Source organism: Pithys albifrons, chromosome 4 (assembly GCF_047495875.1).
Source record: "Pithys albifrons albifrons isolate INPA30051 chromosome 4, PitAlb_v1, whole genome shotgun sequence".
Classification (NCBI taxonomy): domain Eukaryota; kingdom Metazoa; phylum Chordata; class Aves; order Passeriformes; family Thamnophilidae; genus Pithys; species Pithys albifrons.
This window is the reverse complement of record NC_092461.1, coordinates 57,762,356-57,787,528: the sequence shown is the minus strand read 5'-3', so window position 1 is coordinate 57,787,528 and position 25,173 is coordinate 57,762,356. Positions and strand designations below refer to the sequence as shown.

The 25,173-nt window shown below is 39.5% G+C and overlaps 1 protein-coding gene across 1 annotated transcript in view; it reads right to left on the bottom strand.

The window, feature by feature from the left end:
* ZNF704 (zinc finger protein 704) overlaps window positions 1-25,173 on the bottom strand; it is a 91,096-nt gene that overhangs the window by 54,118 nt on the left and 11,805 nt on the right. Inside the window, exon 2 of the mRNA XM_071554292.1 lies at window positions 18,072-18,319. Coding sequence (XP_071410393.1) covers window positions 18,072-18,319 — 248 coding nt within the window. The remainder of the gene's footprint in view (window positions 1-18,071; window positions 18,320-25,173) is intronic.

Here is a 25,173-nt window from a genome sequence, read left to right as displayed (position 1 = left end):
AAGGATTGGTATCACATACATCAGGCTATTCATAAGCTACAATAAGAATGAATGATGCTTTTATTCTTTAAAATCTCAACTGCTGTGACACAAACACTCTTCTGCTGAAGACCAACCTGCAAAGCAGGCTTTAAACCAGATGAAAACATAAAAATCTCAGTTCTTCATCACCAGACCTCTACTAAAATTTGCTGTTTAACACCTCATCTGAACTGAGGAGAGACTGGCAATAACCTGTAATTGCTACGTGCAGCAGGACAGATATTCAGAATCTACTGCCAAGGCTTGTGCCCATCTAGATGACTCACTTAGCCCATGATTTTCATAAAGCAGATGATTCCCAGTTTGACAGACTCATGCACAAGTCTCACCACAAAATGCCTCGGACAACTGCAAGTCTGGGGGCTCAGCAGCTTTAAAGCCAGACATTACATGGCTTGAGTTAAACACCTGTTGTAGTTTGGGATTATTATGTAAATTCTCTCCCCTGCCACTTAACTGCCCAGGCCAGCGGTTAACAAAAGAAGCAGTTAACTGTTGATCGCTCGGGTGGGGGCAGGTTTGTCTCTTTTGGTTTTTTTTTGGATATTCTTCCCAGTCTTGGCTCGGCGGAACGCGGGAGAGGGGGCTCGAAGGAGGCAGGCTGCCCTGCTGGTTACTGCTGAGGTTTTTCTGGCTGTCTCGCTGCTGCCTACCCCGGACTACTTTTTTCGTACCGCGCTGCTGCTGCTGCCTGCCTTGGATTTGCTTCTGGTTGCTCGTACCTTTCTGCTTCTTGGACGGGGAACACAGGGGGAAGAGACTGAGTCCATCTGAAAGCTCACTGCTCGTCTGTCTCGCTGGAGAGGGACTGAAATTCACTCTGCAGCCAGCCGGGCTGTGACATGGACACTTAAGTATAACCTTTTCTCCTGGAGGAAAACCTGCTGGGTTTTGTTGTTGTTTTGGTTTTTTTTCTTTCTCTTGTGGTGTTGGGGAAGTGGGTTGCACTAGTCTGTTTACATGTATATATATATATATATATATATATCAGTTATCCTTCTTGTATTAAAATTCCTTTTCTTAAATTTGATAAAGAGTGGTGTGATTACCGTGGAGGAGGCCCCTCCCCTGCTTGTGGGTAAAACATTTTGGTTTTTTCCCCTCAAACCGAGACAACACCCAAAGATGACAGGTTTTAAATAAATAAATTACATTTTCAGAATACATGCTTTTGACCATCATTTGAATCCAAATATGAGAACAGAAAGAGCATTTTAACATCTAAGAGAACCCATGGACTTTTTTTTTCCCTCCAAGGCTATTAGGCATATAAGGTAAGAACAGCACAGATTTTTTTGCAAGAGGAGCATAAGATTTTATATGGAGTTTTATATGAAGTAGAAGGTATTTTGCTTGGTGTTTGTATCAGAGTTTTTCCCCTATTTTTCAGCTCAGCTTTGAGGCAGAATTTTAAACAAGGAACCCTAGATGAGAAGTACAAGTGGGGCATAAAAGTTTGAAACAGAAGCTGCCTGTTGGGAATCAGAGGAATGAGGAGGTGCAGGGCTGGCAGTCAGGAAGTCTCCACTTCTATCCTGGTACAGGCCCTGCCTTGCTGGGCAGCCACTTCCTCCTGCTGTATTACTTCTTGAACATGTATGAAGGGGGTTTGCTTACTGTTCTCTGTTTTTTAGAACATGTTACTGTCTGTACAGCACTGAATCATAAAAATGCTGTACTCAGCACTATTAATTTTATTGTCAACATAATAGGTATCCTGCACGCATTGAAGCAGCCTTGATAAATTTTGAAAGTATCACCATCTGAGTAAATTTTTTCCCCCCAAACACAGTAATTTCTCTGTGCTTGCCTGAAGTTCGGTTACAAAGCAGAAAACATCACCCCTTCTAAATTAGACAGCACACTCATAAATGCATAACAGTGTGCAGACTTGGACAAGGGAAAATACACAGGAAATCATTTGTAGCAAAAGGAGTTAGCAAAGCAGCCATTCTCAAAGTGAATAATTTTTGGATGCTATGAGTTTCAACTGGATGATGCACCTGAAAATACCTGGGAAATGGTCCTTCATTTCTAACAGAGGGTCATCTGTTCAACCGTTTACGGGTCTAACTTCAACCCAATTCCCACAGAAGACAATTAAAGTATCCTTGGAGTCAGGGGAAGGGAAAATAGAAGTGATCCCTGAGACTCATCTAAACCAGCGACTTTTTGAGTTCATGTTCACAAGGCTTTACAGACACACATATGTATTTTATCTATCCTATACACACATATACATGCTTCATCAACACTGTTTTGAAATCTGGACTGTGTCAAAACCTATCTAGTGTATCACTATTCAAACAAATAGTAATCAAGTTTCAAAGCTGCACAGATGGACGGTTGCCAACTTCCCCCTTCCTTTAGAGCATAAAACAATGCATCTGCTTTATACCTGCTGTAAACAAATTGTGTTCAAAGCACCGAATCCTCAGAGCAAGCTCTCTACCTCCACTCTGGTGTTGAGAGTCTGTGTACATTTTGGGGAGCACAGAGGGAAGCAGGTGTGGGCAGGAGCAGTTGAAGCATATTAAGCATTATAAAAAAGAGACAGTTTAAATAACAGAGCTAGCAATGGTGATAAGAGTGTTGCTTTTACAAGTGAACAACAGGTATAACTTCTCTAAAAAACTTGTAGTGGCATCTTTCAGTGGATAAAAGTGACATTTCTGGGCTCCCAACCAGGCATGAACTACAGCAGATTGAGTTGGGTCCAAGCTGAGCCACTACAATGCATTAATGTGAGAAAGCAAATGCTGGATTCCATTTTCAGACCATGTTACTACTTAGTAGCACATGAAAATGCCATCAGTCTCACCCAGTTGCTCTACTCACAACTTCACACAGGTACTGAGCTAGCTGTGGAGCTCCTCTAATCCTCTTCACCACTATTTTACCTTCTGTAGCATAGAGGCAGAGGGGAAAAAATAGTGAAGCCACAGAAAATGTAGATGCTTCAAAGGTATGATCAACAAATTCCTCATGAGCAACACAAAAATCACATGCATCTTTGGTTCCTGCTTGCAGCTGCTCCAGGGTTTCTGCCACCATGTGCCTCTGTGGGCTGGTGTCAGTCCTGTTCCCACCCCATCCCAAACATGGCCCCCCAGGTGCACAGAGTTTCAATCCCTTGCCCTCAGCAAAAGGCCAGAGCCTGAACATCTATGGCACAATGAAATGGGACATTCACTCATGGAGTGCTAATTTTCAACTTCATTCATGCAGCCTACATTAAAGAGCATATTAAATATGATAAAAGGTGTCCCTTCCACTAAGTAAAATGATGGTGGGGAAAATAAGAAAAAGAAGGAAATGTTTATACTGTTCTCCATGCCCATTGCAGTATGGGGAAGGTGCAACGCATACAAAAAGGGAGGGTTTAGCCAAAACTAAAGAAGAAAACTTTATTTTTAACTAGCAGTAAAAATATTTAAACCCTGGAACTGACTGCCCTCCTAAACAACAACCTGTCAATAGGTGAAGACTTCTAAGAACAAATTAGACAAACTATTACCAAAAGGGGGAAAATGCAACTGATTGTACAAGACCTGTATGACCCATGGAGGACCTTCAACCTGTGTTTTTTCTATTCCAATGCTATAAATCATACTATGCCAGTAGTTATCATATCTTCTAAAAACATCTCTGAGGCAACAGTATTGAAGCTACCAGTATAATAAAAGAGCAATTATTTGGCAGAGATGATGATACAGGAAATCTGGCAGCACACCAGAAATAAAACATGCAGTCATGAATATCCTAAAAGATAAGAGTTTGGAACAGTATTCATCATATTTTTTAAACAGAACATGATACGAGTTTAAGGTTGCTAAAATCTGTTCAAATATTTTCCATTAAAACAACAGCAATTCTCTATATAAACAAGGCAAGGCTCTGCAGTAATGACAACATATCGATCTTCTCATCAAGATAAACCCTACTTCATGTACATATATACATGTGTTTCAAGGAAAATCTTTACCAATCACCATCTAGATTTCTGTAATGTCTTTCATAAATCCCACAACCTTTCTCTCCTAGTTCGGTACAGCAGATGATGGTCAGACCTTGTTTTCACTGAAATCAATTAGAGAAAATGTACAACAGCAGAGCCAATTTGTTTCATCAGAGCAAGAGCAGCTCATTGCATGTACACCTTGGCATTGCTCACTCCACCTCCTGTCCTTGTTCTCTAGAGGAGCTGCCCTACTGAGTAATGAACACCACTTTCCAATAGCCTAAAAATGGCCTGGCTTTGAATGCTGGGAGGAACCAAGGTACTCTCAACCTGGTAAAACATAATTTCCATCACAGATACCCATTCACATTTGTGCAGAACTGTCAGAATAGGGGGCTCCTTAATGGTCTAGAGATAACTACACACACTTTGGACTTAAGCATAGTGTGAACAAACCCCAACTCATTAGACTTAGCAATACATACTGACAAAACTGTTTAGGAACAGAGGAAGTTACCCATCTGTTCATAGTGGTTCTTCTCCAGGCTTTTTGTTGTCTATCTCTCACTTGGTTTGTGGAGCTTGGTTTGGGGTTTTTGTTTGGCGTACTATAGTATGGGGTGTTTGTTTGTAGTTAGAAAGATAAACTTCTTCAAAGACTAGTGTTTTCTTTAGGTTGTACTGTTTACAGAAATTGGAAACAATTTGTCCCTCACTGCTTACATAAAAAAACCTAACGAGTATGTTGTTTGTGGCCTCACCACAGGCGTTACTCAGAAAATTTTAATTATCTTGTTGGTGATTTAGTGCTGTGTAGAAACATATCCTAGCATGTACACACATCTGCCCTTAGTTATTAAAGTCTGTTAGTTTTGGCAGGCTCACACACATGAAGATACTTCCCACCAACCAAAGCAGACTTTGAACTTCAGTTAGTTGCTCACTGTTACCACCCAAACAAAAATTTAATATAATCAGCTTATATAACAAATGTTGATAATTTCACAAAAACAGTAGATAAAAAATGACCACTAGGTTCATGTATGTAGCTACCCAGATTTGCGTTTTCCCAGCTACTTCCTTCCCTTCACAAGCTTGCACAGCTCTTGGGAGCCTTCCATTGCCATGTGGTGGAGCAGGCAAAGGTTATCTGGATATTTTCCAGGCACACAAACACACTCAGTGCACGATATGAGAACCATGTAATTCCTTAATTCAGCACAATACAATTTATCATGTACACTGTTTATAGAATACACCACATAAGCATGAGGAGATTTGAGGTATATCCTTTGGAGAGGAAGAAAAATGTTTTCCTCACTTGAACTGAAGACAATGTTTTAGAAGTCCAACTGTGAAAAATATAAAGCATTTGAAAGAAGGTAGGTTTGGAGAGTTGCTGGTGTTCTTAAAGGATGGCTAGAGAAGAGGCATACCCACAGAAGGAACTTGAGGAGAACAAGCATGAGGACAAGAATACACAGCAACAGGTGGGAGGCTGTAGAGCACAGTGAGTCAACAGATTTTATAAATTAGGAGGTCAGTCTGGGCAAGCCTAGATGCTTTGTAAGTTCCCACAAAATCAAGGGATACATTTAGCTCAGACATGCCTTAAGTCCAAAAAGTAGGTAAGAAAGGCAGAAACACACAGAACAGTTTAGTATTTGCCCTCTGATATAGCGATGAACAGAAGGACAGCTTGTTCTCAGTGCTGAAGTCTGACTAAAGATTTTATCTTTCATATTTCCTGTTTCTGAGATATTTGATAGCAAGCAAGAAAGCCATATTTCTAGGACCACTGAGAGGCAAATAACAACAAAGCCAACAGTACTTTAAAGGGGACCGATGGCACTGAAGTACTATCATGGATTCAAGCTCCTTTATGAGAACTGTATTTTACCAGGCATATACAATAAAAACTGCCATGGAGCCAGGGTTGCCTCAGCCACATCCAGCAGTCCCCTCCATCTCAGGGGGATTTCACTGGTGAAATGAGCCAACATCTACTGCTGTGGAGGCTTAGCTTCAGCCATGACTGAGGGGGAGCAGCTGCTGAGACCTCAGTCCTTGTCCCACAGAAGCAGCCACGGCCATGCTGGGCAGCACTGGTAGGTGGGACGTCTAATGAGCCCTCGTGGTTTCTTTTAGCACAACTACATGTTTCCCTGCCTCATAAATCTAACTCCCCACTGCAGATTGCTGCCTCTCATATTCCTCTGCCATAATAATGACAGGCAAACTCAATTAATACCGTGAACAGTTTGGCTGTCAGCACAACAGGCTGTCAAAAAAACCCCAAAAAACAACCAAAGGTAACTAAGAACATTTGCTGCATAATGTAATTCAAAGCTTCTAGCTGTAGGATCCATAACCAGCCATGTTTATCATGTCAAATTAAGACGTGAAAGCTTGGGTTTGCACTGCTTTAATGTTAATGATTTATTATAAGTGTAATGCATAACTAGTTGGGTAAGACCCATATTACACATTCAATGTAGATTTTCTCTCCAAGCTTCTTACTCAGATCAGAACACAGTAAAATGACAAAGTTGTGCATTCCCCTGCAAATAATTCCTGCAGAGATTAACAAGAGAGAGTGATGTATCTTCCTTTGTAATACTTTAAAGTTCTGTCAACATCGTCATAAAATATATACCACAAAATACAAGTGTCACCACAAGCCTTTTTATGGGACGTATTTTAAAGGCCTTTCAACATCGATTAGATTTTTATTATTGCTGTTATTATTCCTCTGACCTAAAAGTACTCTAGCTAGGCACTAGAAGTAGAAACATTAGTTTTTAAAGGTTAAATATCAGCAAGACATTTCTCAAGATATTAGAGATGAGCACACAAGTATGTCACCAAAAACATGCTTACCCTCCACTTATATATATGTATGTCTGCACACATCCATAAACATATTTAACAGCTACTCTGCACTTACAGGGAGAACTACTCATCTGTAATCTTGGAGCCAAGGGCCCAGTGAACCCTATAAAAGCAACCACCATTTTGTAAAATAAATCCAGCAACACTGAGAAGCAAGAGATAGCCTGAGCATGCACCATACTAATAGTCTTGGCACTAGGAAAGAGGAGGACAAATCGTTTAGTCCAAGAGGACACTGACAAAGGTTCATGACTTCAGGATACTGTTCTCATGTGTTAACAAGCTAGGAAGTAGCAGCCAAAATATTCTTTCTAAATCATCAGCACAGACTTATCAGGAAGTGACATCAAAACTTTTTATCACAGACACTTCTCATTAGAAAGAAATACCCTCTTCATATCTTTTCCCTCACTCAGCCAGGTGAGGAATCTCCTCTCACCAAGCTGTCAGGTGCACAGTGCAATATGTGGTACTGTGTGTGTGTATATGGGAAAGTCCTAAATGCCTTTTTTTAACAGCTCATTTCACTGCCTGCCTTAGCTTAAAAGGGAAGAACCAATTGGACATACACAGTGAAAACAGAGATGATCCAAATTGAGATGAAGGGGGAAAGCAGGCACGCAGCAGGGAACACAAGTTTGGGAACACAGTATGGGATGAACAACATCCTTCACCTACAAAATGAAATAAAAGACTACCAAGTATTTTAACAGAGGTTTCTCCTTAACTCCCTTATAAAGCTGACGATAACAGCACGTCTGTTCTCCCTCAAACAAACAGCCATGACATTAACTTTTGGGTAACAAACCAAATTGAATTAGGAGCAACCATGAGCAAGAGTTACAACAACTTACAGTACAAGAAAAATGTATTAAAAACATCAATTGGCTATTGGAATACTGCCGTTACTATAAAAAAACATGTGTCAACACAGTAGCAGCCTCAGTGCAGTATTCCAGTGTTGATGCTGCAGAGAACTATTTCCATAGGAAAACACAGCCCAAGTGTCCAGACACTTGCAGGCTTCTGGTAGGCTCCTGGGGAGAAGGAAGGACAACACTCAGATACCAACTATTTAGTATAATGTATAATTAAAGAAACTCTCTACTACTGTATTTATAGATAACCTTTGCACAGAATGTTATTCTATGTTTCTCCCTCAGTTCCCCAAGGAGGCTATTTTGAAGATGCAATTATCAAACAAACCATTTCACATACACAACCACTAACAGAGAGAGCACACTGAGAATGAACAAATATTTTCAAACATTCTAAACATTGGTTCTATGCAAACTGTAAACATACATTTGCTTGGGCATGTTATTTTTAGCAAAATGTTTCATCTCCTTTCATTTTTCACTCTATGGATGGAAGACCAAGGTACTTTGGGATGTACTTTCTCTGATGGAACAACTGAGCACAAGGTAGTATTTTACACACAGCTTCCTCCTGGTGCTCTGAGTCTCTATTCTGTTCACTGGGTATCAAGCACAAAGGGCCTGAGGTCACTTGTCAGACACAGTATCAGATCACCTGCAGGAACTCCTGTGGTAAATTGCAAAATTGTAAAGCTCCTAATGTATTGAGCTCAACTAGCACACTTGAACAATAAAAACTATTTTTTATTGTTGGCTTGAGAAAACTATAATTAGGTTAACTCTTGCACAGGTTAAATCTTCCACAAAAGCAGCCATTTATCCAGGTAAGGAATTAAGCTCTCCACATGGAACAAAAGTCGTACTACAAGCCACATGCAGTACATGTATGGTGCAATACCATGTTACTGAGTGCTGCTTCAGCAAGAAAGCCAGAGGATTTTTTTTGAAAAACTAGCAAGTGACCAAAATTTGCACAGGCTTCATGCAGGCTTTGTGTATCTAGCAACACTTCTGTTCCACCACTTTCCCAAAATGATCAGGGAGTAGAGAGGAAACAGTTATAGCTTATATTAAACCATACAGATTACTAACACCACAAGAAGATGTGGTTCTGCTTCAAATAAAAATAACCCTTTAGAATAATCTGTTACATACACATCCTAATCTAGATATTAAAAGTCATTAAGTGCTCCGTTCTTTTAACAAAAACTGAAGTAGTAATAGGTAAAACAGGTGTCTGATGCATACAAATCATCATATAACAGAGATTAGAAAATATTTCTTATGGATATTAATAAAAGACACCTTAAAATAGCCTTTCATCTATACAAACCAATTATACACATGGAAAAACAGGGTTATGTGACTTTCATTGTAGTGCAGTTGTCTTAGCAATACAAATAAAACACTTATAATCTCCATACACATAATGCAAGCATATTATTATAAATGGAGAAAAGCCACACTTTCTACCTCCTTTTTTCAAAATGTGTAAGAGGAATGTTTTCATGCAGATGATGCTAAAGGAGTTAAAACCAAAAACTTTTAAAAATGTTTTACAAGTAACAGTGATATGACTTCTCTCAGAAAGGCAGGCTTCATGTCTTTGCTGACCTCAATGATATAACATCAAATACACTGCACAAACAAGAATATTTTAATTTTATAGCATTTAAAATAAATTATAGCTATGAACATAGCCACGAAGTGTGTAATCTGTGTAACCACATATACGGTAGCCCATTCTTGCACATTTGACAGATACACAAGTTACAAGCCACATACCCATTGACGTTTTTCTTTTTCTCAGCACAGATGGCACTTCAAGAGGAATTTTTTTGTGTCACAGCTAATACGAACTACAAAGAAATTACTCTTATTGAATACTGCCTGCTGTTGAAGAGTGTTTTGAAATTACACTCCATTTTTTAAGGGAAGTGAAGAGCTGAGAACAAGCCATGCATTCACATCAACAGCTAACAGATAGAGCAGCAGTGCTGACTGAATGCAGCTCTTCACAAACCAGCAACTAATGGTTGCCGCAGATCAGGGACACATTTTTCCTCTGTGCCACTTTACAGGATTTCATTGAAATTTGCTTGGTGATGAGATCATTGTCTGTTGGCATCTTCCATTACACAGATAAAACTATGTAGCCCTTTGTCTTTGCTACCAGTGGAAGAAGATTTTAAAGAAAAGTAGTTACACTTCACTAGATGAAGACAGATCTTTCTCAGCAGTGCTTTGAATACAGCATTTTCTAGAGAAAAGGGAAATTTATTTATGTGTGTAGATATATGTATTCATGTACAAGCAAAGACTTCTTTTGAAAATAGCTAAAATAATACAGACTCCAATGTCAGGCAGTAGAACAGCTTAGCATTACCACACTTAAATGCACAATCATATTGTCACATATTTTATTTTTCACTGGGTAGCAACTCTGCAGTTAAACATGGACACTAACATTGGCCAAAAATCCATATGGCTAAAGTCACCAGCTGGTGTTGGAAGTTCCCTCTTCTAACATTACTACTATGGAAAGGAGGGAACAATGAACTAAGAGGTCCATGTGATGGGCAGGTGCTACAAAAAGCCCCACCAAACACAAAGCCATGTTTTCATGAGAAGAAAGCTTTATCCATATTCTTGTTAGGTCTGTCACTCTTAAATCATGTCCTGATGTCAAAGGATCAATTATAGTAAACCAGGCTCATAGACCACAATCACACATAGTTGCCATTTTACTTCATTGTGTCAGAATCACTATGAAATGCAATATTACAAGTAAAGAACAGCAAAAGTACTTTGCTTAATTCATGAGATTAGCATTCTTTCTGCTTTGAACAATACTGGGAAAAAGTACCTCGATAGTAACATTAACTAATCTACAATTTACACTTTAACAAAAATACTATGTTGGCAAAATCCTGCTGGATAGGCCTAGGCCAGCCAGTATATCCAAGGCAAGCAGTGGAAGAACAAATTGTGGTAGTCACAGACTGGTTCCTCAACAAGCTGCAACTGATTGAACATGATGGTTGTGGCAATGTCAGTAACACGCTCAAGGGTGAGACATCTGCAAACTCTCAGATCTGTGCACAGCACAACACAAAGGAGAGAAATGAAGGAACTGACAAAAGTCCTCTGAAAAATAAAGATACATTATGCACAATTTCAGAGTAAATTTTTCTACACCTGAGGATGTTACACCTTTTTCAACAAACAATCCTATCCAACGTATCACTGTGGCTCTCTGGCAGTGGGGACTTGCAAATGGTATTGCTGAGCCTGTACCACCCAGGTATGGAATACAAGCTCATTTATAGCAAGCTCAACCATCCCAGTGGTTAGCCACCATCAGAATGGGACAGCCCTACTTCTGCTCCCCAGAACTCCTGAGATTTGATCCATCTCACCACTTGAAAGGTGAGTTTTCAACAGTTTGCAACCTGTCAGGAATGCTTCCATCTCTCTCAATATCATGAGGAGCTGGTTCAGCCTTCCAGTTCAATGAGCAAACTAACTTTTGGAGCTGTGGTTTGGCTCTGCAGGAACTGCCTGCAGAATTTTATTTGCAATTTGATCTACAGTTTTCAATGAAGTTTCTGCTACACTGCTTTTGCATGCTGCAGGCAGATGAAAGGCATCTAGAGCTAAAAGGAAATACACTGTCCTTCTAGAATGCAAAGAAAACAGCATCAAGAAATAAGATTTAATTTCAAAATGTGCTAACAGACCAATTCTCTGGTTGCTCTTTGGATAAGACTCTTTTTCCCATTAACAGTCTGATCCTAGAAGGCACCACACCTTTCTGTAGCAGACCATGATGCACATTTTACCATCAATATTAAATAATCAAGCTCTAATGACTGCTTGGGTGAAATACAATCAAGCTGCACACATATTTAACTGAAGGAGTCTAGCAAAACAAAGCAACAATTTACTACTTCCAATAATCAGCTGGTGTGGCTATTTGGAGAAGCTGCTTTCAAATGCATGGTATTGACAACTGTCAGCACTTTTACAGAAGCCCTGAAATATGGGAATGACTCTGGGAGTAATTCTCATTACATAAAAACAATCAAACAATCAAAGTTTCTAACTAACATGAAGGTACAGATAATGAAATTTAAGAAACAGGAGCACTCAACCTATAGGGTGGTGAAAGAACTTGTAGAAAACCTTCCACCTCAATGAAGTGCTTTTGGGCTAGGAGGAAAACTAGAGAGCTCAGAAGCTGACAGGGCTACAGTCAGTAAAACTGATGCACAGCCTGGTTTTTTTGCCTTTTGTTTTCATCCAATTTGACTGAAAAGCCTCAGCAGTCAACAAATAGTTGATGCCCTCTGAAGTGGCCACATCAATCCTCTCTGCAAAAATTGTGCAAGATACAGGAAAGGAGCTCTCCCGGCTGAACACAGGAGCCTTCTAAAACAGATGGAAAAGAATAATGGAAGATGATCTCTAAATAAACACCACCTCTGGATAAACAGAAAAGCACAATTTGATCACCAGGCTCTTCCCTCCGCAAGCAGATTGGGAAGTTCTGCCAGTGAGGTTATCATAGTTAAGCAGATACTGCTTTTGATCTTGGAGTCAGGCTCCTGGAGAGTTTTGGCTATGAAAATATGCAAATGTTTCTATTGGAATGCACAGCACATAATCAATCATGCCCAGCAGGCCTTACGGATCAACAACACACTCTCTAATCAGATGGCTGCCCAGAGCTAAGTTCCTGGAGAGACCAGGCAAGAAAATCATTTAGGGATGAAAATACAGCACTGTCTGTACTGTTTCTTTACAACAAAGGTCAGAAAACATGGTTGCAATTCATTTTGCCCCAGCTTTCTGCAGCTGTTTTAGAAAGCTCTGAAGAGGCAATGTCAGAGAGAATTCCTAGAGATGTTTAATTTATTTCAATTATTTCACATATCCTTTCATTAAATTATAAACTAATTAGTAGATAAAATATATGTACATGAATTAAAATGAATTTTGCAGTAATTGAGCAGCTTTTTGAATACAAAAGCAATCAAAGATAGTAAAATCCAATATATTGTCATGGCAAATGTCACTCCTTAACAGCAGAGAACGAGAAGAGTACAAGAACCAGGTTTTAAGCACATTTCATTATTTTACCACTATATAAGGAAGTGCTTAAGCAGCTGAGTGTAGGGGTGAGTGCAAGTGCATCCCTTAAGGAAAGCTGTTTGGAGTTCTACCTTAAAGAGAACAGAGCTACCTGGAGTATGTGTGGTGGCTTGTGACCAATGAGAGGCTGTGGTGTATGCAAGGTGAACTGGTTAACCAATTATGTAGTAGCATGTTGGATGTAAGAATGCATAAAAGGTGTGGACATTACTGCGTGAGAGCTAGTCAGATGTAGATCTACTGATGTAATAGGAACTTCTAGGAACTAACTTCTTCTACTATGTGCTGTGAAGAGCTGTCTGTTAATCTATCTTGAATACAACTCCCTAAGATGTAAGCCTTCTGATCAAGCCTTCTGATGTCTGCTGTGGCTGAGCTCTTCTGACCGTCAGTCCACAGCCCAGCTCGGTATAAGGGGCTCCGCCTATAGCTGAGGTTTATTTTTGGTTTGTCCTTTAGGAGCAAAAACAATGTAGAAAAAGGTAGTTAGAAAGTTTATCTTTTGTTCTTTCTTTCAGATACAACAGAGTACAACAAGACTGGAGAAAAGAAGAACGATGTGGTAGCCCAAATTTCACTGTATGTTGAGGTTATCTAGCAAAAGGTTAACAAAAGCAAAACTATTCAAACGTTCCCTCCCATCAGAGGGGTAGAAGAGATGCCTGCCTACTTCCTTCTGGGACACCTAAAAGGGCACCACTTCATGAATGTATTATCCTCACTTCCAGATATTTATGCTCACATTTTACTTAAAACAGGTAACTTCATCCCTTGTTCTCCATCGCTTGCCCTTCCATGCTCATTTCTCTGAGAGGCAGAAGTCATTCCCCATGTACCTGGCCTGCACTGGGTCCCTTCTCACACCCTCACACAGTATCAGCAGTCCAGGCTTTTTTAGGTCTTTCTTATTGACTTGCTTTGAAACTAAGTCTGCATGTTGATAAGCAACTGGCGAAAATACAAATAAGCAAGAAAGTTCTGTTAACTTCCACACTGCTGCCTACTGGGAACATGATCTCTGATTACATCTGACCTCTACAGGTGTAGCTGTCCTGAAACGCTACTGGACCTAGGCTTGTTTCTGCCCACCAAACAAGGTGATTAGTCCCTCGGTGACACCGCTCTCTCTTTACAAAATGACCTTTCACTACTAAGATCCATGGATCTGGCTGTGTTTCATTGCTCCTGTTTGAACCTAAAGCCTATTTTCCTCTGTTCTAGAGATAAAATCTCAATTCTCATAGATAATTGCAGTTCACAGTCGAGTGATCAGACCCTTTCCCAAAGACTGCAGTCCCTCATGCATCAAAACCACCAATAAATTTACACTTTAAAGGGAAAGTAAGGAATTCAAATTTCCTTATTATATCAAATAATTCATTTACTCAAGCTGAACGGTTTCATTTATGCTTATCTGAGTTTCAAAGTAGGAAAGCTATTTAGCTTATATAAATTTTGTTCAAAATGACCAAATGAAGAAATCCGAAAAGGGAAAGACTTAATGCTGTCAACCTGTCATTTCATTTTTACATTGCAAACATAAAAATCTTTCAGAAAACGTCAGTTTCCTCCTATTTTTATCTGAAAGATACTTCCAGTAGAGCACACAACATAGAGAGAAAGGTCTGCAATATTTTTGCAAGATGAAATAGGAAATAGAAACAATGAACGTAAAAATGTAATTTAATTTCAATATTAAAATTCTCCTGCATGCAATAAAATATTTATTTCAGTTCTGCTGCACTTAGTCTGACACTATTACTTTAAAGAGCTGCCCTACGAAACACCTTGAATATGTCATGATTTTGATTGTAAGACACCTCCTTTCTACAGCAGAGGAACCTGAAACCCCACCTGCCAAACTCCAGGTAAGAATGTAACTGTTGAGCTGTTCATTAGTATGGATAGACCCCTTCTCTCCCAATATCATTAGAAACCAAAACTCCAAAGTGTCCATTTTTACCACTGGTCTCCCATTCTCCCGCACAGGCACATCAGACAGCCAACTGCTCTGCAGTCCCATCTCCTGTAATTTCAGCACATCCAACTACCATTCCCCTAAAACACAGGACTCAGCTAAGATATTTTTGCTTTTCTAAAATTTCAGAGTCTGTAAGCAGCAATGAAAGCCCTGTAACTCAATGGCTCAAATAAACATTTATTATGCTGGTGTTTTCTGAACTGGTAATAAGGAATCTGCAGTTTGATAAACTTATGTCTCAAAATCATTTAAATATTTTCTTGGGTTTAGTGGGACACTACAAAATTTAATGTTACCCTTTACTTCAGCATATGAAGTGAAAAGGGTAACACTCTCAGCTCCACTAAAGTTTTAAAACAAAGTAAATGGCAAGCTTCATTTTCATAGCATTTTTCTACTTCAAAATGATAGCATAATTTGTTTTCATGAAGAGGGTGTATGTAACAGTAAGAAACTGAAGACTATATTAATGACTTTATTTCTCCCATTCTTTTCTAAACATCATCTGATTCATTCAAGATGACCTTCCACAACTGAGTATAATGAATCTGCAAAGGTGGTTGGATGTTCCCATCAGAAGGGAGAAGAGTCAATGCAACAAGTCCTGCCAGGAAGCAAAGGGAGGGAGTAAATCTGAGTAACTCTGAGGAATGTGCAACACTATCAGCACAGTCCTAATCAGAACACTGTAAAGGGCCCAAAAGGAGGCAAGAGAACTTCAAATGCATGGGCTCTTCTTGGAGAATTTGACTTAAGAGATCAAACTGTGCTGCACAGGAAGACAGAGTGGGCACTCCCTTCATTACAACAAATATTTAGCAAGATCTCCAAGCAAAGGTTGAAGTGTTCTTCCTGTCTGTTGTGGACAAATGGCCCAAAAACTCACCTCAGCTTAAAAGCGAAACTTGACCTTCACTGCAAAAATGTAGCAAGAATGACCAAAATGCTTATTATAGAGTTCACAGAATCACAGACTATTCTGAGTTGGAAGGGACCCACAAGGATCATCGAGTCCAACTCTTAAGTCAATGGCCTACATAGGGGATTGAACCCATGACCTTGGCATTATTACAACCAAGTTTTAACCAACTGAGCTAATCTGAGCGTTGGTATGAACATTATGCTATTGAGTTTAGACTCCAGGTTTGTTTTCTATTTCACTCTCTAATCCTGCTAATGCTGGAGCTCAACTTGCATGTCTGAAAACATGAAACAACATAATGTGGTAATTTTTATGTCCCACACAAAATACAGAAACAAAAAACAACCTTAGAAGACACCTTTGCAAATGAACTTATTTCCCACCATCTAAAGTAGCCGGTGTTCACAATTACTATCACAATTAGTCTTAAGAAGGCATTAAAGATATCTATTCATCCTCTTTTCCAGCTCATTGGGGAAAAAATACCCGTCCTTCCAAGGAAGGATGATCTTGCAGCTATAGGAAATGGGAGCTTGACTACTACTTCAGGTGCATTATCTGCATGAAGTCACATAAAAATACACTTAAATCTTGTACCTTATCTGTCTGAACTGTTAAAAGTAAATGCTAACAGATGGTTTGAGTAGGAGGTTGGCTTAGGTGACTTCCTGAGGTCCCTCCTGATCTAAATTTTCTGGTGATCCTATTTGCTTTGAGACAAAAAGGGTGAAAGAGAAGGGCATTCAGACATTACAGGGTTGATTAATGGTGAAAATCTCAAATAACTATCCTAACATTTTCAATTTTTAATGCATAGCTTTTTACTAGATATTCACTGGGGGAAAATCTTGTCGAAATTCTCATCAGCTCCGTGGTTTCCACAAGTGCCATCTATGAGAGCCAGAGGAAAACAGCAGTCATCCTGTTCTGGATGAAGTGGCAGAACCTGCTGGTTTATGTTTTCTTTTAGAAAGCAACAAACTGAAAAACAACTAAACATTCATTTTGACTATAAATTTTTTAAATGGCACTATAAAATTGAAAGGTCTTTCACTAAATATTATGTGCAAGTGAAGCTACCAGGCAGGTTAAGAAAAAATCTTTGCATAGACTGATGCCAAAAGGAAATCATGAGCAAACATAAGAAGCACCTGTCATCTTGCAAGAGATTATCCAGTTTGTTGTCAGTTTTCCACCAATGATAGAAGAGATTCTGTTCATCATTACTGGGTATGTTTCTTGTATATTAATGTTGAGCATTTTCTAAAGGAGTGATTCCCTTTCCATTACAAAGCAGTAAGTTCTGAGAAGTTCAAGGTACAAGACTGTATTGCTGAAGGCCCTTCTCTTTAAATCACTAGCCAGTATTAAATTCTCAGTTTCTCCAGATTATCCTTTTCTCTTACTATTATTCCACTTAAATGTGAGAAAAAAACCCCAGACAAATAAACCTCGAATTTCCTGCTATAGTGTCTGTCAGGCAAGAACAATTATTTTTCTCAAAATAATTCACTATATATAGCTTATTTTCAAAAGTGTAACTCTACAGATGCAAATACTGAAGACACATTTATGTGCAATTACAACAGATCCTCAAGGAATTAATTAAGAACTTAAAGGAATAAAAATGCAATACCAAAATCCATTTTTTGTACAAAATGGATTTCCCTGCATTGGTCTTTCCTCACCACAGTTTTCTTTGAACTCATTACTTAGACCACAGTATGACCCAGATGTGTACCCACAGAGGGATATAACATAAGATAAAATATCACATCCTCACTATGCACTGACATTCCCATGAGTATAAAGTGCTTACAAGTATGACAGTAAAAGTATTTTTAAAAACGGATTGCTAACAGGTAAGATATTTCTGTGACTAATTTAGAAGATTACTTCTCAGGGTGAAGCTGGGTCAACAACTCTTCCTTCTAAGACACATCCTGTTCTGCAAGTACCTCAGCTGTACCACATTCTAAAAGCAAAAACATTACAAAAGAAATACAAAGTCCTATTCTGCAGGTGGTCTCAGTTTCTGCTCCTAGTGTCTTTAATCTTCTAGCAGATGTCTCACATAGGGGAGTTATGACTGACTTGGGACTGTTTGGGCACTAATACTGGTCTTAGCAGTTCATGGTGCTATTTACGAAACTTGCACCTAATATCCAATTAAAAAAAGGCAAAGAAAAATGGGAAGAAAGCTTAAAACAAAATACACCAAAAAACCCCAACTCTCCTTACCTTGCTGGAGGCACATCAATATTTGAAGAAACAACCTTGCGCTTCTGTTCCAGAAGACAAACAGAACGAGTGTTTTCCTTTTCATACTCATGAGCTCTATTTAGTTTTTTGGTCTCTGCTGTTTTTAAATCTTCCTCCTTTGTGGTAAACAGGAGAAACTGTTGGTCTGGCAGTTTTTGACTGATGTCACTTCTTACATCCTCCTGTTGAGATGCAGGGAAGGTCATTTCACGCTTGATGCTGGCTGCCTGAAAAATTGAAAGCAATTATTAAATTTTCCTCTAATTCTCCTAAAATGTATGGGGGGAAGGGAACCCAACACCCAAAGGCATTTACTTCTAATTAGTTCTTTGAATTAGTGAATACCATTTCTTTGCCCTTCATAAATTCTGACACTGCCATTAATTTCTCAACACTGCTGAAGACTATCCAGGAAAACAAGCAATGCTAGTCCATTTGCTAAAGCAATCAGTTACTGCTTAATGTTAAATGAAAAAGGTATTTGAATCAGCATTTGAATTAGAATGTCTGAAACCACATTACATACACCATATCTTTAATGTACACACATTTGTGCTGCGTAACTATGGAAAAGAAATCCTAGCGGCCCTTCCAGAAAGGAAGTCAGAATTTATCCACATAAAAGGCAACCAAGAAACTACTGTGCCTCTCAGAGCTACTTAACAGTAAGTGAGAGTTTCTCCGGGAGCAGGAAAATACTTCGCTATGATCCCACTCAGATGCCAGAGGGCAAAGGGGATACCAGCAGGATCTCGGTAAGGAGCCTGTCCAAAATCAAGGAGCATGGATACACACAGGAGCAGCGTCAGGTTGTCTCTTTGCCTGTCAGCACTTCCCACATCTTCAAGTCTGCTGCTTCCCATAAGCAAAGACTGCCTAAGAAAACAGGTATCTTAGCAAAACTGCTACCTCTCTGGAATAGAATGTGTTGGTGCTTCTAAAGCACACTATTGCAGGGCTGCAGTGAAGAGCCCATAAATCCATCAGGACCAAGCCACTCCATCTTTCCAGCACACAAAACAAAGCACAGGACCCGGACTTCCCTCTGAAATGCCATTCCCTGGACAGCTGCACTTCCCCAGCTTCACAAAGGCAGACCTATCTGGCAGACAATCCTTCTACCCAACTCAAACAGCCAAGCAAAATATGGCCCAACAAAATGGCAGCTTGTCCTGCCTCCAGCAGAGGCACCTCCACATAGGTAGTGCCACACACACTATCTCAGAGAGATCCAAGCACTTCTACAACTGGCAAACCGGACTTTAAAATATTTGTAAATTATTGCTGATCTTTACAGTGGAGACATCCACATCATATTGCCCTCAGATAGTAATAGCACCAATAAACTGAAATTTCTATGTCAACTCTTCTGCCCTTTTTCCTCTTTTTCATCATACAAAAAAATTAATCAATGTATATATATAAATATTTATGCATAAAGATGTATTTGTTCTCCACAAATCTCTCTGTTTATAGATTTCAGACCTTGGCAGGTACGAAAATGGTTGAAAGAATTTTAAGATCACAAGAAACACATACTTGCCAAGGTGGTTTTGTTTTGTTTGGTCAAGTAGTTAAGGCATAAATACTTAGAACTGATGATTTAGTTGTTTCTAGTGCTTCCACTAAAGGACTTTTAGCAGTTGCTTCAAAAACAAAATAAGAATTGTTACTTTATGAATGTAATAGTAGAAAGAATTAGTCACTTTACAGTTCTTCACACACTGACAGATGACACATTACCAGGAAAATCTGCCTGGAAGACAAAACAGTCAGTTTGTGAGCACATCGAATTAGGAGAAGACATATAAACATCATAAATTTAATTCTGATTTAATGATTATTTTTAAAGAACTTCTTAGATTCATGATAAGCCCTCTTCTCAAAGTCTGAGAATATTACCAGAAGTGGAGATGCCTTCTATCTCCTACAAAATTGACTTAGAAGTGACGTATTAAAGTAAAAAAAAATGGCCTGAAAATATCCAAGTTCCAATATCCAACCCTGGAAGTCTCCAATTTATGAAACTGTAGTATTTTACTCAGTTTTAGCAAACACACAGTGTCATACATTACTGAGGTTTCTTTACAGACCTAAATAGGGTTGCAGGTTTAAACTACAGCTGAAGCCTAAAACATAAATAGCAGAATATTTGCACTGTGATACCAGATAATCTAGTCTTACATATAAAATTTATTTACATCCAGTTCAAACACAATTAAATAACAGCTTCGTTTTCATATGTTAATGTGCCATAATTACTAGCCAGCCCCATGCAGCATATGTAAGTGAGGAAGGACAAAAACCACAGAAGCAAATGCTCAGGTTGCAGAGCTGCTGCCAAGCAGTTCAGATTCTTTCAGCTAGATGGCCAGAAACAGAAGACTAAATCCAATGCTTAGACTAACTCCCTTCCTCTCCCTTCTGTTTTCAAAAGATATTTGGAAATATTAACCTCCTTCTGAACTTTCCCTTGAGAATGACTGCATATAAAGAATCTTTTCTGCTTTAGAAGCAGATGATCATGAGAAAAAGCCAAGAGTTTCCCTTGGTGAGCACTTGCCAGTAGCTTTCTCCTACTCCACAGGCAGTTTTTCTAATTTAATTCATCCACGTCTATGCAAGCCATTTCCATTTGAGACACCTGCCCTGTCTGGAAGGGTACGAGTCATTTGCTGGAAATACAACCACCTACACACTGCTGTGGGGAGTGCTGAGGGCCACAGTCACTTGAACGATCAGGTGCCTCATTTTCTGGCAAACAAATTGATTAATCACCAGGACCCTTCTGGTTCCAAGCTCTGTTTCACCAGCACTCACAGTTCAGTGATTAACATAGAACATTTCCACTATGTTTTTCCAGATAAATTAACTATTTTGTCATATGTTATCAGTAACTTTTTTTTTCATAGATCCTTCATATTCTTTTAACCCCTTTGAGCTTTGTGGTAGCCCTTTACATTTCAGCATGAATTCTGTGGAAGGTCTAGTCCAAACAGACACCAGTTTATTTCAGCTTACTTCCAATACTTCACATTTCTCTCTCCTTTGCTGTTCTTGAACTCTGTGATTACATTGTTCCCTTATGGTTTGGCTTTTCTTGTCATCATACCTCTGCATTTGCCACCTTCTAGCCTCCAGCATCAACTGCTGATAAAAACTCAGGTCTTTCTCAAACACTTAATGAATTAGCACTCATATAAGCCACTTTATAATAGCCTGGGTTTATGCAATTCACTATATACTTCCACTCTCAAGCCATTAGCAACTTCCAGCTTACTTTCGACTGAGTCCTTTGCAACCTGGCCTCAGGCAACCAACATCACTTGGAAGTTCAGTCACAGAAACAGGAGTTATAAACGACATGCAAATTTTAAAAGCTACCTTGTTTCTCTCTGCAGTTACCCTCACCTGCCTTTGACAACTTCCCTCCCACCCCTGTTGGGCCAGGGACACGTCTGATACACTGTCACTTGGAAGCGACATTCCTGTTGGAGCTCAAGCACAGGGCAATGACAGAGCTGGGTCTGATGTGGCTTTACTCCTCCTGTAGTCACCCTGCAAAACCTGAAAGCAACTACTTGCTTTGGTTTCTAAGTAAAAACTTCATTAAGAAAGCCTTTCAATTTCTGTTTTGAAGATGTCAAGACAATGGTATATATTTACATTGCGGTGAGGGTTTCACTTTTAAGGTAAAGTTCTTGCTTGATTCATCATTATTAAATGACAAAATTTAATTGTCTATGTGACAGCTAAATGATTACCACTGTTACTATTTTAAGATAAAATCATAGAATCAGTTGGGTTGGAAGAGACCTCCAAGATCATCAAATCCAACCCTTAATCCAACCCTACTTTGATTACTAGATCATGGCATTAAGTGCCACGTTCAGATATATATTAATAACTTTTCATTGCAGTAACCACCTTAACCTGCCTATAGAAACTTTGATTTGATGGTATCTTGCCATAATCAAATTGCTAGTCCTGAACTCCACATGCCCCAGTCAAGACCATGTGTTGCAATGCAAGTCCTGCCCACAATAAGCACGTTTGACACAAATTTTGAGGAATTTAAAGAAATGGGTTTTTATTCCTTACAGAGGATGTACAGACTGCAATCTTTCAGTAGTTTAGGCCCTAACTTATCTCCAGTCAATTTTTGTTATGCCCAAAAGCATGTCCTGGTGAGATGCTGACGCTGCAGTCAAACTTTAGTCTTCAATTTCAGTTAAATTTCAACTTAGATTTTGCCTTGAACAGTAAAAAAATATTGATCAAACAGACAACTCAGGCATTGAATTGCCTAGACAAAGGATAAGCAAACACTAGGATAAGTAGACATATCACATTTATATGCAAACACAGAGACTTAGATTTGACAGACTAGGTATGCCATCCCTTGAGTACAGCCTGACTGGACAGTAACATCTTCCCTTGCTTATGGTGCACTCCTGCTTAAAAACTGAAGTTATTTATTTTCAAATAGTTCTCTAGCCTTTAACAGGCACTAAGATGTCCAAGTCTCCTATACAATGGAAAGTATTAAACTCCCCAAAATAGCATTTGTCTCTATGTGACCCAGCTACACGGAAATATATCTTCAAATGTGAAAACTGACTCCCATCTGTGTTGTTTCAAATTTCCTTTTTTTTTTTTTTGTGCAACACCTGTAGATTCAGGTGGGCACACCAAGAGCAGAAACCTAATTTTAAACAGGCTTTGTAATGGTTTACATAGACAGAGGGAAATACAAAAAACTATTGAAAGAATTGCCACACCACATACCTGTTAAAGGTTCAAACACAGGAAGGTGGTGTTGGGAGGAGTCCCTCAGAGAATTTTTCTCAACTTACCAACACAAAAGATTAGGGGTTGGAGTGCCAGGACTGAGGACAAAGGATGGCTTATGACTTTCAGATTCCATCTGAATGGTGGGATGGAGGTGAGAAAACAGAATCCCAGTACCTGGGGTTGAGGAGAGGTTTTTCCCTGTGTGCTGGCTTGACTTTTGGGGCTTTTCTTTGGGCAGCTGCACAAAAAAGAGCCACTGCTTGCTGGCGAGAGCTCTTTTTTCTGGCTCTGCTCTTTGCTTTCCCCGCTCCATCTCTGGGCACCGACTTTCTTTCCTGGGGACCGACTTAGACTGCAAGGAGATTCCTGGAGTTTATCACCACTCCTCCACTCCCAGCCTTTCCTTCTTCATTTGGAACAAAGGACAAGGAGAGAGAGAGCCCACGTGAGTGTCCACTCTTTGCCTCTGCCTCACTGGGAAAAGACTGAGAATTCACCTTGCAGCCAGCCGAGGTGTGACACTGACACTGTCCATAAATATAACTGCTCCAGGAGGAACCTACTGTTTTGGGGGTTGTTCTCTTTTGTTTTTACTTTTGGTGCTGGGGGAGTAGTTTGCTCTGCTCTGTTTACAGTTATATCTATATCTACATATATATGTAGACATATATCTACATATATATGTAGATATATAGTACTTAAAAACAGTTATCCTTCTTATATCCATTTTCTAATTAAAGTTCCTTTTTCGAAAATTTAATAAGGAGTGATTATTGTGGAGGAATCCTCTCCTCTGTTTTTTGGTAAACATTTTGGTTTCTCCCTCAAACTAAGACAATACCATTCCTACTTTGCCTCCTGTTCTATAAACAACTCAGGGGCTGATTTCCCAGGGAGGAGTCGGGCAGTGGGCACTGGCTGTGCCAGAAGCACAGAGGCAGAAGGCAGGTGCTCAGTGCAGAGCATCGCTCCACTGAGCAGCACTGCCGCCCACCCTGGGAGTCGATGCAGCACCTTCAGTGAAGCTACGCCAGTTTACATCGGCTGAAGAAGATTGGTCACATGTAGTTGCATCTGCCTGCTGCCAAACAGGGCAGCAAACAGGCTCGGCAGAGAGAGGCTGTCACCACGCTGTCAGGCAGCAGGACAGCGGGGAGAGCCCAGCAGGCTCCCTTCCCTTTCTGGGGAACACTGGCTAACTTTGGTTTCTCCTCACTCTGTCTACTGGGATTCTGGAAGGGCTTAGATGTCTGAGAAAGTCCTCTCCACGTACAGTTTTAATCCTAAAGGCCTGGGAAAATTAAGTAATCTTGCAACTGTGGCCTACTTTGTGCCATCACATTTTGTTCATACAAATAGAAAAGCTCATTTTACCACAACAGTAATAGAAGTCCTGCAAAACTCTATAAAATTATTTTATGAGGGCGAGGGAAGCATCTGTACAAAACTTGACTGCATCCAAAACTCCCTATAAAAAACCATACCAGTGGGAATACATTTTGGGAAACCAGCTTAAAAAAAAATCCCGCCTTATCTTAATAGTCTTGATGCCATTGCCATGTTTCCACTTTTCTACAAACTTCCTTTTCTCCCTCAACTCATAAAGGTGTATTTCCTTTAGTACACACTACTGTAACTGGACTCAACCTCAGTGTCACTTCATTCCAAAAACAACAAGATGCCTCACAAGCCACACTGGCTGCTTTCCAGACTGGTGGAGGCAGGAAAGAGGGGAGGGGGGAACATGCTAATTGAAAAACACCAAAAAACCCAACACCCCAAAAGCAATCACCTAACACACTGCTTCAATTCTGGATACTTGCATTGACAATATAAAAATAATTTTAATTTAATTGTGAGTCTTAGGCCTATGCACAATATTAATATCACGTAGCTGTTAAAGGAGGCAATTTAGAATGAGGATTTTTGATTTCCATCTGATTTACTACATAATCAGTTGGTCTAATTTCATCAAAAAACTCTTTTGATTAAACACCAATTAAAAAACCACCAATAGCTACAAGATGTTTTAGCACCAGGCAACCCACTGTATAACTGATGCTTTTTATAAACAGTTTCTCCATTCTGGCTCTGTGACCATCTCATTCCATTTTCTGAAATAGATGTAAGCACACTAAGTGTTAGGGACTGCCAATAAAACTCCCAACTGGTAAGAAAACAAAAGAACCAGGACTACTTTTTTTTTTAAAGAAAGCTTTAGCAACATTTTCAATCCATTACAGAACAAATATGCAGCTCAATGGGGGAAGTCAAAGAAGGAATCAAT